The sequence below is a fragment of the Callithrix jacchus genome, chromosome 6, assembly GCF_049354715.1.
Source record: "Callithrix jacchus isolate 240 chromosome 6, calJac240_pri, whole genome shotgun sequence".
NCBI lineage: Eukaryota > Metazoa > Chordata > Mammalia > Primates > Cebidae > Callithrix > Callithrix jacchus.
In genome coordinates this window covers 153396460-153414326 of record NC_133507.1, presented here as the reverse complement: position 1 = coordinate 153414326, position 17867 = coordinate 153396460, and the positions used below count along the sequence as shown (strand labels likewise).

General features: G+C 41.0%; 1 protein-coding gene across 18 annotated transcripts in view; it reads right to left on the bottom strand.

Moving 5' to 3' along the window:
- The window catches only part of DIS3L2 (DIS3 like 3'-5' exoribonuclease 2), a 385922-nt gene that overhangs the window by 335542 nt on the left and 32513 nt on the right, over window positions 1-17867 (bottom strand). For 14 of the 18 annotated variants that reach the window (XR_013519159.1, XR_004744905.3, XR_013519158.1 and 11 more), the window contains exons 2-3: window positions 9379-9523; window positions 8360-8517 (exon numbers count right to left, since the gene is read on the bottom strand). Coding sequence is in view for 12 of the 18 variants with exons in the window: in XM_054258039.2 (XP_054114014.1) it covers window positions 8360-8517; window positions 9379-9430 (210 nt within the window). In the remaining 6 variants the exon portion in view is untranslated. Of the gene's footprint in view, window positions 1-739; window positions 1436-8042; window positions 8151-8359; window positions 8518-9378; window positions 9524-17867 lie in introns of those variants that run through there. The other 4 variants (XM_078328830.1, XM_054258041.2, XM_054258042.2 and 1 more) reach the window with 4 other exon arrangements.

Genomic DNA, 17867 nt, shown 5'->3' with positions numbered 1-17867 from the left:
ACAATTACTTGTTTCTGTGACAATTTTCAAATTGGGATACAGGTTGATTTCCAACCTGGATACTGAGCCTCAAGAAACTGGATGCATTATTTTTAACCCTGGCCCCTGTGCAGAGCTTAATGAGTCAATAATTCAAAATGGTCCATAACCAGCTCTTAATGCAAACTGGAATCCTGGCTCCAACAGCCAGGCCACCCAGTCTGTCTTCAACTTCATGTTATTCCAGGACCAAACCAGGGTCTGCTTCTATTTACACACAGGGGTGCAGGTGGGGGCCTCTTCAATAGCAGTTCAGTATTTCAGGCTCTTGCAGGAAGCTGTAACGCTCCCCAGGTTCCAGCTGTAGTCTCAGGCCACTGGAACACATGGATGGAAGCAGTTATTTTTCTAACAGCCAGACTCAAAGGATATCTTGAGAAAGTATTTTAAATAACATTCCCCCCTAAAACATTTAAAGACTCAAAGATACATAATTAACAAAACAGGCAAGGGCATAAAGCAGAAAATAATTTCTTTCCGTGCTGTACCAAATTTAAACTACAAATGTCCATGCCACAGTTTATAATATCATAAACATTCAAACAGACTACTACAAATGATCATTTAGTCCTCAATTCAATAATTAATTGTTGAGTAATGACTATATTCAAGACCCCGAGACACACTGATGGGGAAGATAATGATTAACTAAGGTCAGCCCCTATTTTACAAGAAAACATAAAGCAGAGGTACAGCTTACTTTCATAGCGGGGGCACCAGAAGAGGCTTCAGAGATGGTGTCTGATCTAAATCTTTACAGAAGAGCAAACTTTGCAAATAAATCAGATGAGGAGTACAGTAGAGGACACTGTGTTAGCAGAAGTGGTTAAGAGGGCACCCATTAATTCTTCTCCATTGTGCAATAACTCTGCCTAGCATAGAAGAGGGAGGGACCAGGAGATAAGGTTGGCAAAGCTCTCCAAGGCCAGTCCCTTGTTAGGAGTGTCACAGTAAATCTACTTGTAGAACAGCTGTTTCTTGTTGAGGGAAGGAAGGGAAAAACTTACATTTATTCTAAGTATTCATCCACTCACTCAACATTTCTTAACGGATACCATGGCAGGCACTTGACACGGTGTCAAGTGATGGGGGTACAATGGAGACCAACAACACACTCTACCTTCAAAGAGCTTACAGTCTGGTGAGGGGACTCCAAACAAATCAAAGTCAATTCACTGAAATTAAGTGTTTAAAAATTTCATTTTCTGATTCCAGATGCTTTTCTCTGGCCTAAGTTTTTTTTCAACTCCTGTTCTTCCATCATCCCTTGTAGCTCAGCATATGAAGTACAGAGATGACAATGCCTCTAGCTTTGAAAATGCCTTTAATTGCAGGGCAGTCAGGCCAGGCTGGGCCCAGGGAAAAGAGATGGGTTGCTCAGGGCTGCATCCAGGCTCTATTTAAAAGAAAAGGTATTAAAAAGACCTTGAGGATTTTACCCTTGATTCCCTATCCCAAACTTCCTGATATATGCAAAAGCACCACAAGGAAGAACAGAAACCTTGGTCCACAACAGCATTTGTGAATTTGACTGGAGCGTAATTCTGAAGAACTGAAACTCAGAAACAGAGCCCTTGAGAGAATCCAGATCACACTAAGAAAGAAGAACCCACAGAGCTCCACAGCAGACCAGAGTCGTTCCTACAGCCTGATACAAGCAGCTGACAATAACATCTGTCAGAAAAAAAAGGATCTTTAATAACTAAAGGATACTTCCCACAGATGGTTTGTCTTAGTCACCTACAAAAGCCACGACTTTCATTTCTATAGCCATCCTCTAACCTGACCCAATCGCCTATCTCCCATCTTCTTCCTAAAGCATTTCCCTAGGCCTGGAACCTGGATCAGTGAGGATCCCAAATCCTCCATCTCTTCTCCGGATGCTCCTGATTCTTCACCACAATTGAAACCTGGCTGTTCCCTGATGTTATTGCTTTCCTTGAGTGCTCTCAAAGTGAGCCTATTTTATCTCTCATACCCCATGGATCTCAGGGACCAGGGGTGGAAGGTCTCTTTGCTTCCTCCTCATGGCTTTAAAAGTATTTTTTCCTCCATTCTTTTTCAAAAATCCCAGACCCTTTGAAGTTCATGTCATTAGCACCTCCTTGGTGCTGTCTTCTTCAAACTTTCAGGTGGGTCAAAGCTCTAATTCACTAACATTTTGACTGGCAGCTCACTGCCTTCCTCTCTATCCTCACTCCCATATATATTCGGGACTTCACAACCAGACTGAGGACCAAGCAACCCTAGCCTGTCACTCTAACTACCATTCGCTCCCCTGCTCCACCTACTCTCTCCCATGTTCACAGCCTGGATCCCATCAGCACTACTAATGATGCTACCTCAAAAAAAAAAAAAAAAAATTTCAAATATCACACTTTCCTATGGCAATCTTTGTCTACTTATGGTAGAAACCCCACTTCAAATTATTCAGTTTCACCAAGATCTCCACCCAAAGCCATGACCACATTTTTCATTCATTGTCCCCCCACTCTGTTTACTCCCTTCTCTGGCCACCTGACTGCCATGACCTGTCATCATCTCTTAACCTTGCAAATTATGAACAAACCACTTACTCTGATATTCAACTAGCAAAGACCCCCTCTCAACTAACCCCAACTGTCTTCTTTCTCCCTTCCTATACCCAAGCAGCTGAACAGTACCATAGAAAAACACCACACAACTGGGCTAAATCAGTCTAACTGGCAATCGCAAACATACTGTATTTGGCTTGAGAGTCCCTAAAACTGAGGAATTTCACACATATAAAATATGTGTTTCTAGATTTTCATTAAAAATCATAAGATCTAACAGCCTAACCTGAACAACAGATGCTCCTTTTATAGTAGTAAAAACAAAACTCAAGTGCCACTTACGCAGGTATACAACATGCCACACACTCTTTGAAGAGCTTTATATCGATCAGCTAATTTAACCCTCACAACAATCCTAGGAGGTAGGTACCATTATTGTTGTTTTTACAGATGAGGAAACTGAGGCACCAAAAGGTTAAGAAAACTGCCTGCTTTCACATCATTTTCAAGGCCAGAAAGTCTGGCTCCAGAGTCCGTGCTCTCAACCACTGTGAACAGTCTCTCTCTCTGTTTGCCACAGTCAGCACCAGGGCCTCTTCACTCATGCATGCCAGCTGTCCCTCTCACCCAAAAACTCAGCACCACATTCCAACCCTTGCTCTTCTCTGTCTTGGTTAATGTCAACATCAGCCAGCCAGCTGTTCAACTCAAAAACTCAGCAGTCATCAGTGATGCCTCCCTCTTCCTCACCTTCCATATCTAATCGTGTCATATCAGTTCTAGCCCCACATCCATCCATCCACTTCTCTCCATCTTCACTGCCACCTTCTTGTTCCCATCTCCATGTTTTCTGACCTGGTTTACTTTGATAGCTTCCTGAGCGGCCTCTCAGCTTCCACACTAGTCTATTCATCTCACAATTCCCAAAGAGATATGTTCAAAGCATAAAACAGATTATTTTCTTCCCCTGCTTAACAGCCTTCAGTGACGTCCTGCTGCTCTTTGAACAAAATTCAATTCTCCAGCACAGCCTTGAGACCCTATATGACTTGGCTGCTGCCTAACTCTCCACTTGTCCCGTAATAGAACTCCCTTTGCTCACAATGTTCCCAGGCTTCCTTCTCATTTCTCAAAACACCAAGCCTTCTTTGGCTTGCTGCTGTTCTACTAATTGAGCTCTCCACCTAAGTTCTTCTCCTAATTCTTCAAATGGCTGCTTCATTCTCATCTCAGATACCTCACAGAGAGATCACTTCATCACAGAGGCTTTCCCTTATCACCCTACTAAAGAGGCTCTCTCTAAATAGTCTCTCTCGCCTTTCTCATTTCCTTATTAGCAATGATCACAGTCTATAATTTCTTGTCTTTTTATTTTATTTTATTTTATTTTTAATTTATTATATTAAAGACGGGGTTTCACCATGTTGCTCAAGCTGGTCTTGAACTCTCGACCTCAGGTGATCCACCCGCCTTGGCCTCCAAAGTGCTTGGATTACAGGTGTGAGCCACCTTGTCTTTTTCTTTAGCTGTTTTTGCCTACCTTCCCAGTGACTTGCCTATCTTGCTTACTGGTATACACTTGGCACTGAGTAAGATGTCAAGAAACATTTGTTGCACTAATTAAGTAATTAATGCCTGCAGAGCTAAAGTTCTCTCATCACCCCCAGTATTAATGTTATGATTATCATCTCTCCCATCTAAGTGACTGGGCATTCCACTATAACATCACATCTATTCCCTTCATCTTTAATTCATCCCCAAGCTGATTTTACTCCTTTTTTTTTTTGAGACAGGGTCTCACTCTGTTGCCCAGGCTAGAGACCAGGCATCATCATGGCTTACCACAGCCTCCAACTCCAGGGCTCAAACGATCCTCCTGCCTCAGCCTCCCCAGTAGCCAGGACTACAGGTGCACACCACCATGCCTAACTGATTTTTATTTTGTAGAGATAAGTCTCACTATGTCCCCCAGGCTGGTCTTAAACTTCTGGCCTCAAGCAATCCTCCCACCTTTGCCTTCCAAAGTGCTGGGATTACAGGTGTGAGCCACCACACCCTGCCTGATTTCACTCTTAACAAATGGTGGAGATCCTAGAAACTAGCTCATCCTGTCCTCTATCTTCCTGTACTAGGATTTTTTTTTAGAGCGCCAATAACAACTTCTATTCTAAGAGATACTCTGACATCATGCCTCAGGCAGCTCTGGGGACTTAGCCTGAACTTTCTTTTTTTTTTTTTTGCGACGGAGTTTCCCTCTTGTTACCCAGGCTGGAGTGCAATGGCGCGATCTCAGCTCACCACAACCTCCGGCTTCTAGGTTCAGGCAATTCTTCTGCCTCAGCCTCCCGAGTAGCTGGGATTACAGGCACGTGCCACCATGCCCAGCTAATTTTTTTTGTATTTTTAGTAGAGATGGGGTTTCACCATGTTGACCAGGATGGTCTCGATCTCTTTACCTCATGATCCACCCACCTCAGCCTCCCAAAGTGCTGGGATTACAGACTTGAGCCACCACGCCTGGCCAGCCTGAACTTTCTTTAGCCAAAGCATCATTTGGGAGCTGAAACAGCCAAATCTACCATCTTCATACCCATGTCAACTTGATCATCACCCTAAACTGGAGCCCCTTCCAGGCTTGTCTATCCCCTACTCTCATCTCTCCCAACATCTCGAACAACCTCTCAGAACTCTACCTATGAAGAGAGAAATAAAATACATTTTTTATGTGAGATTTTATTATTTTTTTAGACTTCAAAACTACACATACATGATCATGTGTTATTGTCAGTTTCAAACACTGGAAAGAGGACTGTGGTCTCCTCTTCCCACATAGGAAAAAATACTAATGAAATGTCAAAGTATTAGTTAAGATATTGAAAACAAAATAAAAATATTCTACATCTATTTTTTTTAATCCCCCTACTATCTCTCAATAAAAGGTTTCTTCTCTGGATGGGGAGAAAAAAAAGAGGTCAAAAGAGATGAGTTTGAATACAAAAGTTAACAAAAGTTTCTAAGTATTTCTAATATACTTAATTTTCTCCATCAACATTAAAACATCTTTGTCTGGCCTTTTACCTTACCCAGTAAGGCCAGCACACATAAAGTTTATATCAAGCAGCAGATGGACTCTGTTTCTCTGCCTATGAAAATCTTATTTACAGTGTTGTATATTTCACACGGTGACCTCATATCTGGAACCCATTCCTTTCCCCATCTGCAAAGAACAACTGTTCTCATATGTTGGGGGGGAGGCCCTGGCTGCAGAGTCTCATGATGTCACAGGCCAGGAGGAATCACTTACAAACTCCTGGGAATGAGAGTTGTTATACTGATCAGATTTTTGTTTTGTTTTGAGTATCAGAAACTAGTTTCTTCAAAAGCAAAAATGAAAAGGGAGCTGAAGCTAATATCACCACAGAAAACACTGTCCTCTCTTTATCACTATAGAGCTGTAATTCTATAGCCAAAATTCTAGGCTATTTTTCTTTCAAGTTCTAACAACTGAGGTTCCCCCAGCTCTTCTCAAAGACAGTAAGTATCTGGATCTTCTATTCAGTCAGCAAGTAAATACTTAGTCAATAAAAACGTATTAAGCATCAGTCAAATGCCAGGCACCGAGCTAACTTCTGGAATAAGACACGCATGACCTTGCTATCAAGTACACAAACAGTCTACTTGGGGGAAACATAAAAGCCAAGAAACGGTAGTAAGTGTAGAATAAAGGAAAAACAAAAAAGTCAACTACAGGAAAGCAGTAAACTTAAAAGCAGAATTTTAATTCTACTTGGGGAATTCAAATGAGGCTTCTCAAAGTGGGTAACATTTAGGCAGGGACTTAAATGGTAAGTGTGATTACGTCAAGACAGTGGGATAAAGCATTCTAAGTACCAGGAACAGCATGTACAAAGTCACAAACATCAAGGAGCACAGGTTTTAGAGGAAAAGCCTGGAAGCTCAGGGTGAATAGAGGAGTGTGCGCCTGGAGGAGAGTGCAGGAGGATGAGAATGAGAAGGCACAATGGGTCGTATGTGAAACAAGAGGAGGGCCAAGAAACTTACAGATAAAATGGTGTTTGGGATATGGGCTGAACAATGAAGAGAAAATGAATTGATTAATGAATAGACTAATGTCCAAATGCAGCTTCATCTCTCCTAAAAGAGGGCTTGTCAAATAAATCCAGGGAAAGCTGTTTTTTTTAAAAAAAAAAAAAAAAAAAAAACACCAGTAGGACTGGGTATGGTGGCTCAGGCCTGTAATCCCAGCACTTTGCAAGGCTGAGGCGGGAGGATCACTTGAGATCAGGAGTTCAAGACTAGCCTGGAAAACATGGTGAAACCTGTTCTCTACTAAAAATATAAAAATTAGCTGTGCTGTTCATGCCCAGCTAATTTTTACCTCCTGTAATCCTAGCTACTTGGAGGCTGAGACACGAGAATCACTTGAACCCAGAAGGCAGAGATTGCAATGAGCCATGATTGTGCCACTGCACTCCAGCCCAGGCAACAGAGCAAGACTTTCTCAATAAATAAATACATAAAACCACCAGTAGTACTCCAAGAATCAGAAAAATCAACTCATTTGTTAAAAACGGTTTTCTAGTCAAAAGTCTAAATCGATTACATGTGCACTCAACCACAGGTAAGTACAGAAAGGTAAAGATATATAAAGATATATATATATATAGAGAGAGAGAGAGAGAGAGACACAAAGAGAGAGAAAATGACAGTATCTGTAAATTGGTTGGATCTTCAGCAAAAAAAAACATAAATACAGAAGCTGGGCTCTCAGATGCCTGATGGTTTATACCCAAGAAGGCCCAAGCTGCCATACTCCATGTTGCTTCACAAGTTCACCTTTTCATTAGCACCGCTGCCTCTCCATACCTCCCACACACATATCACTCACCTGATAGGCCCAAACTAGTCATCCTTCAATACCTACCATGAGGGTCACCCACTACAGGAAGCCTCTCCAGAACCTCATTCTACACAGTTTCCCAGTTTCTTCCCAATATTTTGCCACACACCCTGGCCACCCTTTTATCTGAGCACTTGCCATTTGATCCCCAAATCATCTGTTCACATGACTGCCTCCCACCACTGGCTGCAAGGTAAAGTACAGAAAGGCAGTCTTGTCTACCTCCATCTCAAAGGCACCCATGCTGCACGCTCCTAACCATAACTGTTCATGGCTGACAATGGATACTCAATAAATATTTGTTCAGCCGAACCACTGAACTAGCTTGTAAACATAGTTTATAAACTATAAAGCATTCAACAAATATTGTCTGTTGTTGTTTGCTGCTTCCTTTCCAACCTCATCCATTTTTGGTCATGCAGCATCCACATGCTCCGGAAGAACCGAACTATTCAATGTTTCATATATCCAAACCCAACTTCTCACTTCTACTGTAGCAGCTCACACTGGTTCCTCCATTTCTAAAGCTCTCTCTTATCTTCACTTACTCAAACTGCACCCATCCATGGCATGGCTCAAATATGTCACTTCTAATAAAGCATCTAATGGGAAACAGTGGCTCCCTCCTCTCAAATCTCAGAGCACTCTGCCTGTCCCTGTCTTGTGGTGCTTATTACCTCTAAATGTGCTGTAGTTCTAAGAAGTACCTGTTACCTCATCATCTCTGTTATGCCATCATAACAGCACTGCACCTGTTACATCACCATCTCTCTGAAAGCATATAGCACAGAACAGGAAATAGTTTAAATAGATTGTTTTGGATTTCACATATTCAAGGAATAGCCTTCCAGTAGATTTTAAGCACCTGGATGAGTGTCCCTCTCTTCAAGCCTTCCGAAACATCCTCCTTGGACATGTAAGTTTCAAACATGCTCTTTTTCTTCCCTCGCATGGACTTGCTCTTTGACTTTTTGTCACCTGGCGAAGCACCAATGTCATGTGGGCCAGCCACAGCAGACACACCTAGAAACATGAGGCAGCAATCAACTCTTTCCTCAAACATCTGTGTATTTTTAAAACTGGAGCTATTATACCTTTTTTAAATTATTATTTAAAGAGACCAACAAGAGACCGAAACACCTGATGGTGATTTTGAACAATCACAAAAAGGAAACCGTGGCTAAGAAAACATGAATAAAATGTACACAGATGAGACTTGAGTTTTAAATCAGCAAAACAACATGTATGGAACATAATCTGAATAATGAGTTCAGTATCCTTTGCTATTCATAGACACAAACTTTTTAAAAATAGTAATTACTAAAAGATTGCCACTTTTCTAGAGGAAATTAAACAGTTATACTTAATATAATAAGTTAAGACAGCAAGAAACACATCTAATTCTAGAATAAATCACACAGGAGAATACTTAACAGGTCACTAAAAGAAATAATCACCCTCAGCTGGGTGCAGTGGCTCACACTTGTAATCCCAGCACTTTGGGAGGCTGAGGCGGGTGGATCTCGAGGTCAAAAGTTTAAGACTAGACTGGCCAACATGGTGAAACCCTGTCTCTACTAAAAAATACAAAATTAGCTAGGCATGGTGGCTTGTGCCTGTAATCCCAGGTGCTTGGGAAGCTGAGGTAGGAGAATTGCTTGAACCCGGACCCAGGAGGCTGAGGCTGCCGTGAGGTGAGATCGCACCACTGCTTTCCAGCCTGGGCTACGGAGCGAGACTCCATCTCAAAAAAAAAAAAAAAAAAAAAAGAATTATAGTTGCCCTCAGTCCTAAAAGACACCCTCCACTTCACACCTTCATACCCATTCCACTTTTATTTCAGTTCTCCAGTTACTCAGGCAGATTCCATTTTCCTTTTACTACCTGTGGGGGTCTCCAGGGACCGGAGGTTCATTCTGTGGTCAGGCTGGCTCATTATTGGCTCCAAGGTCAGTCTTCTCTTCAGATCCAGGGAAACCTCCACTGCTCAGCTCAGAGTTCCCACCTTGAGCAGCTCTGCTGTAATCCACTGAAACCAAGGAGAGATTGGTAATTGGAGAGCAGTTAAGCTGTAGCCTCCTCTGTCCTCTCAGAAATTTAGTACTTCGATGGCAAAGGCAACGTGGTGCCCCTCCTGGGTTGTGGCATCACATTCTCCCAGGCAGTTAGTCAAGCACGCCATCTGTCTCAAGTTTCTTTTCAAAGTTTTCATCCTCACGGGTACCACTAAACTGCCTCTTTGGACCACTTCAACTAAATATCTCCACAAATGGCACAATGATGTGAAAAATAAGGATTCTGACAGTTCTATTCAGCTTGTGAAATGCACAAAAATATAAAGAAACATAGTTTTGAAAGGTGATATAAAGATTAGACTCTAAACACCGTAACGAAATAGGTACTAAACTGGGGCTCAATATGTGGCATTTACTAAGTCCAGCTCTGGACAAATGATACACCTCTATGAAACCAAGTGCGTCAACTCCTTAGAATCCACCAACAAAACCTAATTCATTGTCACAACTTGATGTACAAAACTATGTAGGGAACCCCAAATGATTCATATGCTTTCAAAATATGGCAATACTGTAATTAGACATCTCCCCTACTCTTACCCGCCATCACCTCAAACCAGTTGTCTGATCAGAAGCTCAGACAGCTGTGTCTAAGGAATATAAGAGAAGCTGCCAGGATCAGCAGGCTAGAATGTGGGCCCCTGGCCTTCCACCTGGATACTGAACATGTCATCACAACTTCTACTTTCTAGTCTCTACTGGCCACCAGCCCAGGAGTCAAGTCTATATTTGCAAATTTTTGTGGGCAGCCTGTGTTCCCACAAAATGAATCAAGATGTCATTCTGAACACTAGCTTCCATTTCCTCTCTATTTCCCACACACATCCTTCACCAAAATGATGTAATTTCTCTTTAAATTGAAATTAATACTAACTCAGCAGAAGAAAAGCAAAGGAGACAGCGGATAATAGGCCACTTAGGGACAGATAAAGAGATTCACAGATAAAGCCGATCCAATTGCAAAAAGGGAGAGAAAGAGATGGTCTCAGATAAACAGCAAGGGAATGAGAAAGGCAGATGGAGGAGTTGAGACTGTCTGAGGGCCTAATACAGAAATGCATTTATCCACTCATTAATTTAACACATATTTCTGCAAGGCACTACACTAGACAGAATGAAGGATAAGTGGAAAGCACTATGTTTTTTTAAAGTGTGGACAAATGTACAGATGACGGGCGAGAAAGAGTATCTCCAGGTCAAGAAACCTGAGAGAACTTCAGGAAAGATTTTAAAGAACTAATAGTGTGAGGAAAGCATACTCCTGGCAAAAGGAAATAAAAATAGAGATGCAAACAGAAAATACAGGCAAGTTCTTACAAAATCAATTCTATTTGGATAGAGTCCAGCCTATACGAAGGGAGGCAGTGGCAAGGAAATTAAAACAAGCTGGAAGGTCTAAAAAACTAGGTCAGGTTTTCAAAAGCACTAGGGAGTTTTCAAAGCATGAATGAGCAGAAGAGAAAAACAACAGATAAGAGTTGTTTCAGGAAAAATTAACCTGGTACAGGACTCAGAGTCATCTGGAGTTGAGAGACTAGCAGCTGATGCATCTTAGGAGAAAACCAGAACAGACAGGTAAAAGAAAAGGAAGACCAGAACTTGAGCTGAGGATATTGAAAAGAAGAGGACAAAGTGGCATCACCTAGCAACCAGGCAGGTCTGGAAGTGAGCAAGGAGGGAGTGGTTGTGTGAGATTTCTAGGTAGGAGACTGGGAGTTGGGAAAGTTAGCAAACATGATGAATTCCACTTGGAGTATTATGTACCTCCACATGGAGGGATCCACCAAATACTTGAAAACGGAAGCAAAAGAGACAGAGAGATTAGCCAGTCATTTGCATAAAAATGGCAACAAAGAGTGTACAAGAATGGATGAGAATGCCAAGAAAGGGTATGCTGATACAGAGGAGGGCACAGGATAAGGAACCAACAAGCAACATTCCTTTCTCATTGTGAAGGCTATTAAAACCCTGTAGAAGTCCGAGTCCAGAGCACTCTTGCCCTGACAAAATTGGGTTAGGGCAACTTTTAGGAAATGTAAATAAGTAGAAAATGTAACAAAGAAACTAATGAAGATGTAGGAAAAGAATCAACAGAAACAGGTATTAAGAAAACAAAGAGAAAAGAGCTCCCAAATGAGGACAGATCCATGACCAGGGTATGCTCCCACTAGTGACCAAGAATACAACGAAAGGCAGCCTTGGGTGGGGCAAGGGGTCGGGAGCAAACTGGCAACAATCCAAAAACAAGAGACACAATTAAAAATGGGACAGTACATGTCAATCCTGATTCAGGCAAAAGTTAAAATTAAGGGGAGTTACTGCCAGTTATTAAGTGAAATGAGGGGACAGATTTCAATTCCAGTGTCCCTAGGTCAGCCGCATCTGTATCCTTCCTTCACAGCAGTTATCCCAGTTTGTGTGATTAACACCTAACTTGTCTCTCTAACTCAGGAAGACAAGTAATGTTTGGTTGGGTTTGTCATTGTAAATCCTATGGCTACCACAGCACCTAGGATAGAACAAGTGCTCAAAAGCCACTCCGAATTAATTCAAGAAAGATGTTCAGGAAAAAAAAAACACTCTATAAATGAATGGATGAGTTTGTTTACATGAACAAGCAATGAGAACACCAAGTAAAGCAGGGTCATACCAGGAAACTACATTAAAAACAAGTCAGCAAAGTATGGGGAAAGAACGCAGGACTCAAGAAACAAAATTGGCAAAAATAAGCGAGACAGCTAGGCAGGCAGTCAAAGCCCACATTTGGGTACCAAAGCACTAGAAGGAGATGGAAAGATTTCTGAGTATATAAAATGCTAAGTAGAAAATGAACAAACAATGGCTGGGCATGGTGCCTCACGTCTGTAATCCTAGCACTTTGGGAGGCCGAGGTGGGCAGATCGCCTGAGCTCAGGAATTTAAGACCCGCCTGGACAACATGGTGAAATCCCATGTCTACTAAAAACACAAAAAAATTAACTGGGCATGGTGGCACAGGCCTGTAGTCCCAGCTACTCAGGAAGCTGAGGCACAAGAATTGCTTAAATCCAGGAGGTGGAGGTTGCAGTGAGCTGAGATCATGCCACTCCAGCCTGGGTGACAGAATGAGACTCTGTCTCAAAAAAGAAAATGAACAAACAAGCAATATTCGATTCCCTGTGACATAGTTACAAAGGGCCATTAAGCCTGAAGAAGTCCCTGGGCACTCCTACCCTGATACACTGAAAGCACAGGTCAGTTTCCAATCCGTACTAACTTCCAGAATGAGAGTCACTGATACACTGCCCAACTGCCCACTGGTCCCTAGAAAGAGTGTCCTACCATGGAAATAGCTATACATTGTTAAGAGCTGGGATGACATTAGGATGAACAGGCAATAGTTGTCAATAGCATTACATGGTACAAAAAGGCAGGAAGAATGAGGAATTGGGAAAAGGCACTAGAGCCAAGAGCAAATCTGAAGAAAGCTCCTGGGTGAAATAAACGGTGTCTTCAGACCCTCTATATTCCCCAAAACCTAGCACAATGCATAGTATATAGCAGATGCTCAAAAATTTGAATAAATGAAGCCTATTTGGGGCAGAAGTCAGGTTACAACAAATATATGCATGTGAGAAGTATGAGTAACCAGGGCCAGGACTACAATGGGGCAAGCCAGGCAGCTAGGGTGCAAAATTTGAAAATGCAAAGTCCTACAAGTACCAATCCCACACTTGCAGGACCCAGGAGTGAGAGCTTCCTAGAATGTTTGTGCCTTACACATCCCACTTGTGTTAGCCTAGCCTCAGTACTTATGAGTATCAAGAGCAAATGGAATGTATGAACCCAGATAGCAAAAGAAACTCAAAGAGATAAACTCCAAAGACAGTTTTAAAGAGAGAAAAAGATGAGCCAATGGAAAGCAAGAGATGGGAAAAACAAGCAAAAGATGATTATTGATTAATTTAAATAAATGGACAAGACTAAAATAAATCTCAACAAGATTAGAAAAATAAACCATTTATCTTACAAATCAGTGAGAAGCAATGGATTAATCAACAAGTAGTATTAAGACACTACTTAACAACTCCCTACTTCATAATGTAAGGGTTATTGCTGAGTTTAGAATGAGGAAACTGAGACTAGCATAAGAAAATTAAATGCTATTTTATTTAACTCCTGGGCGAGGTTTCATGGTCTCGGGGAAAGAGGCTAGGGAAGCCATGCTCGACTTCCTGAAGCATGGGTTTTTATAGTGAGTGAGGGTGTCCTGATTGGCTATGAGGGAACAGGACGTGGATGGAGCGAGCTGTTATTGGTAGATAGGCGGGATTTCTGGTGAGCGAGCTGCCCAGGGGAAGCGGGACGTGGACATGACAAACTGCTATTGGGCAGGTTTTGGTGGGGCTTCTTTTAAAGTTTGGCGGGGTTTTTCAACGGCGGGTTAGGTGCTGAGTGCAGAGCTTGGTGCCAGGCGCGGAGTGGTGACGTAATCTCTAGGCGCGGAGAGGTATGGGCGTGTCCGAGCTCCCAGCGAGGCGACCAGCCTTACACCTAACATATTCCAAAGTAAATTTTAGTTTGAATAAAATTTAAATGTTCAAAAATGAGAGACAGAGACAGAGAGACACATACAAAGAGGAAAGCAAGAGGGAAAGGGAGGGGGCAGGGGAAAGGACATCCAGACGGTTGAATGAGGAGTTTGACAAATATTAACCCCTAAAGCAACAATAAAACTTACAACATTGTTAAAACTATTTAAAGATCTTAATTAATCAAAAAGTTTACAACAAATTGAGAAGTGCCGGTCTAAGAAAATCTACTGAATCTTGGTAAGAACAGGGAAAAGTGTATGGTATGTTAGCCTGGAGCGCCTATCATCCCACACTCCTCCCAATTTCTTGGTGCAGAAGCTAGGACAAGCTGTGATGACTGGCAGCTCCACTGCCAGAGGGAGATAAATTTATCTGGAGAAGAATTCCATGACCATAAGCATTGTCAAAAACAAAAGTGATTTCAAGGGCAAAAAATGAGGGAAATCCAATATTACAGCTAACCTGAGTTTGCAATACCAGTCAGGGCAAGCAACACATCAGCAGACAAACCAGAAATTTAACATGGAGAACTAAAGAAATGAGACAGCCAACCTGCGCCTTGATAAAAATCTGTTTTTTCCTGCTGGTCTGAAGACTGTGCACATTACAAGACTGTAAACATGAAGGAAAGAAATGACAGGGCCACAGCAAGCTACTTATCACTGGAAAAAGATAAGACCTTGCAAATGGAAAACACAAAACCCAGAGCAGACTTTCTGAACTTTGAATGCATGCCCCAATCCTCACAAAACCATTAACAAAGGGAAACTCATTGTTTCAAGGAATTTAAACACAACCTCTGACCAATCATAGGCTGCCCACTAAGATATGCTGACCCAGAGGGCAAATACTTGACAGTCATACTAAAAAATAAAAACAAGAAAGGAAGAACTAAGCAGAGACATCAGCAGTCACACAAACACTTCATGGAGAAACAGACTCCATGGAATTAATTAGTCCATCCAAGTCACTAAATAAAGAGCAACCCCATCTAACTCTAGGGATAAGGGAATCAAAATACAGAATATATTATCAAAAATATCCAGTTTTCTGATTCTTCAATGCCTAAAAATATATATCTATATCCAGTTTTCATAAGATATGCAAAGAAACAGGAAAGTGTGACCCATACATGGAAGGGGAACAGTTTCAATAAAAACTGTCTCTAGGGGAGCAGAGATTTTGAAGTTAGGCAATAAGGACTTCAAAGCAGCTATTATAAATATGTTCAAAGAACTAAAAGAAAACACTTTTAAAATAAAGGAAACTATGATGACAATGACTCAGCAAACAGAGAATATCAACAAAGAGAAATTATAAAAAAGAACCAAGTGGAAATTTCAAGTAGAAAGACAACTGAAATGAAAAATTCACTAGAGAAGCTCAAGAGGAGAATTAAGCTGACAGAAGAAATAACCAATAAATTTGAAGGTAGATCAATTAAGATTATATAACCTGAAGAAAAGAAGTACAAAAAAATTTTTTTTTAATTCCAAAGTCAAGAACTGTAATCAGTCTCATTCCATTCGTTAAATTTTTTATGTTTGATCACTGACTTATGTTCAGCCTCACCTCACTTTTCCCCTTTTGAACCCACAACTAAGCAGGCTAATAAGAACATCCACATGTGCCTGGCCTTTGGCCCCAGCAGAAAATTCAAGTTTTGCCAATCCTCAGCCTGCACATGGGAACTCCCCAGCACCCTAGCCATTATAAAGAAATAGCCCATTCCCTCGGTCTAACTCAAGGCAGGCCAGACCCACTTGTACTAACCCTACCATCCCCAGAAGTCTCTTGGGTGAATAATAAAATTTCTCTCAAATTTTCTTGATGTATGGAGTGCTTCCAGCATAGACATCCTACCTATTAATTGGGAGGGGCACTTTCTACCTCCACAGGGTGACCACAGAATTGGAATGAAAGAAAGGACATCTCTACAAACCTTACAGAAATTAAAAGGATTATAAAGGAATACAATAAACAACTTTTAAAAAATGGACAAATTCCCAGAAACAAAAATTACTAAAATTGAGTAAAAAAGAAATCGAAAATTTGGCCAGGCGCAGTGGCTCACACCTGTAATCCCAAGGCAGGCAGATTGCTTGAGTCCAGCAGTTTAAGAACAGCCACAGCAACATGGCAAAACCCCAACTCTGTTTTTTTAAAAAAAAAAGAGTACAAAAAATTAGATGGGCATGGTGGCATGTGCCTGTAGGCCCAGCTACTCTGGTGGTTGAGGTGGGAGAATCACCTAAGCCTGGGAGATCAAGGCTGTGGTGAGCTGTGATCACACCACTGAACTCCAGCCCACGTGACAGAGTGAGACCCTGTCTCAAAAAAAAAGAAGAAGAAGAAGAAAAACTAGAAAATCTGAATAGACATATAACAAGAAACTGAATTATTAATTTAAAATCTTCCAATAAAGAAAACTTCAGGCTCAAATGTCTTCACTTGTGTATTCTACCAAACATCGAAAAAAAGATTATCAATCCTTTACCTCTTCCAGAAAATAGAGAACTCATTCTGTGAGGGCAGTATTCCCTTGATACAATAGCCAAAGAAAGGCATCAGAAGAGAAAAATTAAAACTTTCAAACAGATAAGACAGTTGATATTTAAAAATTTTCTTCTTGAATCAATTTTATTAATTTGTATTTCTAAAGGAATTCCTCAATTTCAGCTAATGTTTCATAGTGGGAGTAGAATGTTGTTCAAAATATCCTCTTGTATTTTCTTAATACCTGCCCTTCCTAATATGATGAAAGTATTCTTTATCTAAGTTGGCCAATATGGTAGCCACTAGCTTTGTCTTTGGAGAAATTTTAGAATGACTAGTACAACTGAAACACTGTCAAGTTTAAAACATTTGTATTTCATCTTTATTCGTAATGGATATTCTCTCAGGTTTGTTGGGGAGGAGGTTGGGTTTATTTTTGTATAGAAAGGGTTTCACTCTGTTAACTAGACTGGAGTGCAGTGGCACAATCATAGCTCTGTATCTGGAAACTCCTAGGTTCAAGCAATCCTCCTACCTTAGCCTCCTGAGTAGCTAGGATTACAGATATACACCACCACATCCAGCTAATTTTTTATTTATTTTTTGAAGATATGTGGTCTACATTGCCCAGGCTGCTCTTAAACTGCTAGGCTCAAGTAATCCTTCTACTTCAGCCTCCTAAAGTGGTGGGATTATAGATGTGAGCCACCACACTCAGCCTTTCTTAGTTTTAAAATTGAAGACAGTTATTTACTATCATACTCTAAAGGTATCACACTCCATTGTCTTACAGCCTCCGTTGTTTCATTGAGAAGTCAGCCATTAATATATTGTCAATTATTTGAAAGTATAACATTTTTTCTCACCAACCCAGCAGCTTTTGAAATTTTTCTCTTTATATTTGATTTTCCACAGATTTACTACACTAGACCAGGGTATGGATTTCTTTTTTATCCTGCTTGGTGTTAATAAGGTTTCTGGAATCTTGTTACTTAATAACTTTAATAAGTCTTAGAACTTTTTTTATAAAGTTTTCAGCCATTCTCTATTCAAATATTGCTTCTGCCCATTCTGTCTCAACTCTTTTCCAGGATTCCAATTACACACTTTTGATCTCCTCAACGTCTCTGTGTCTCCCTCAATCTCTTCAGTATTTTTCATCCTTTTTTCTCTGAATTTTTCCACTTCACTAATTCTCCCTTTAGCTCTGTCTAATCCTGTTAAACCC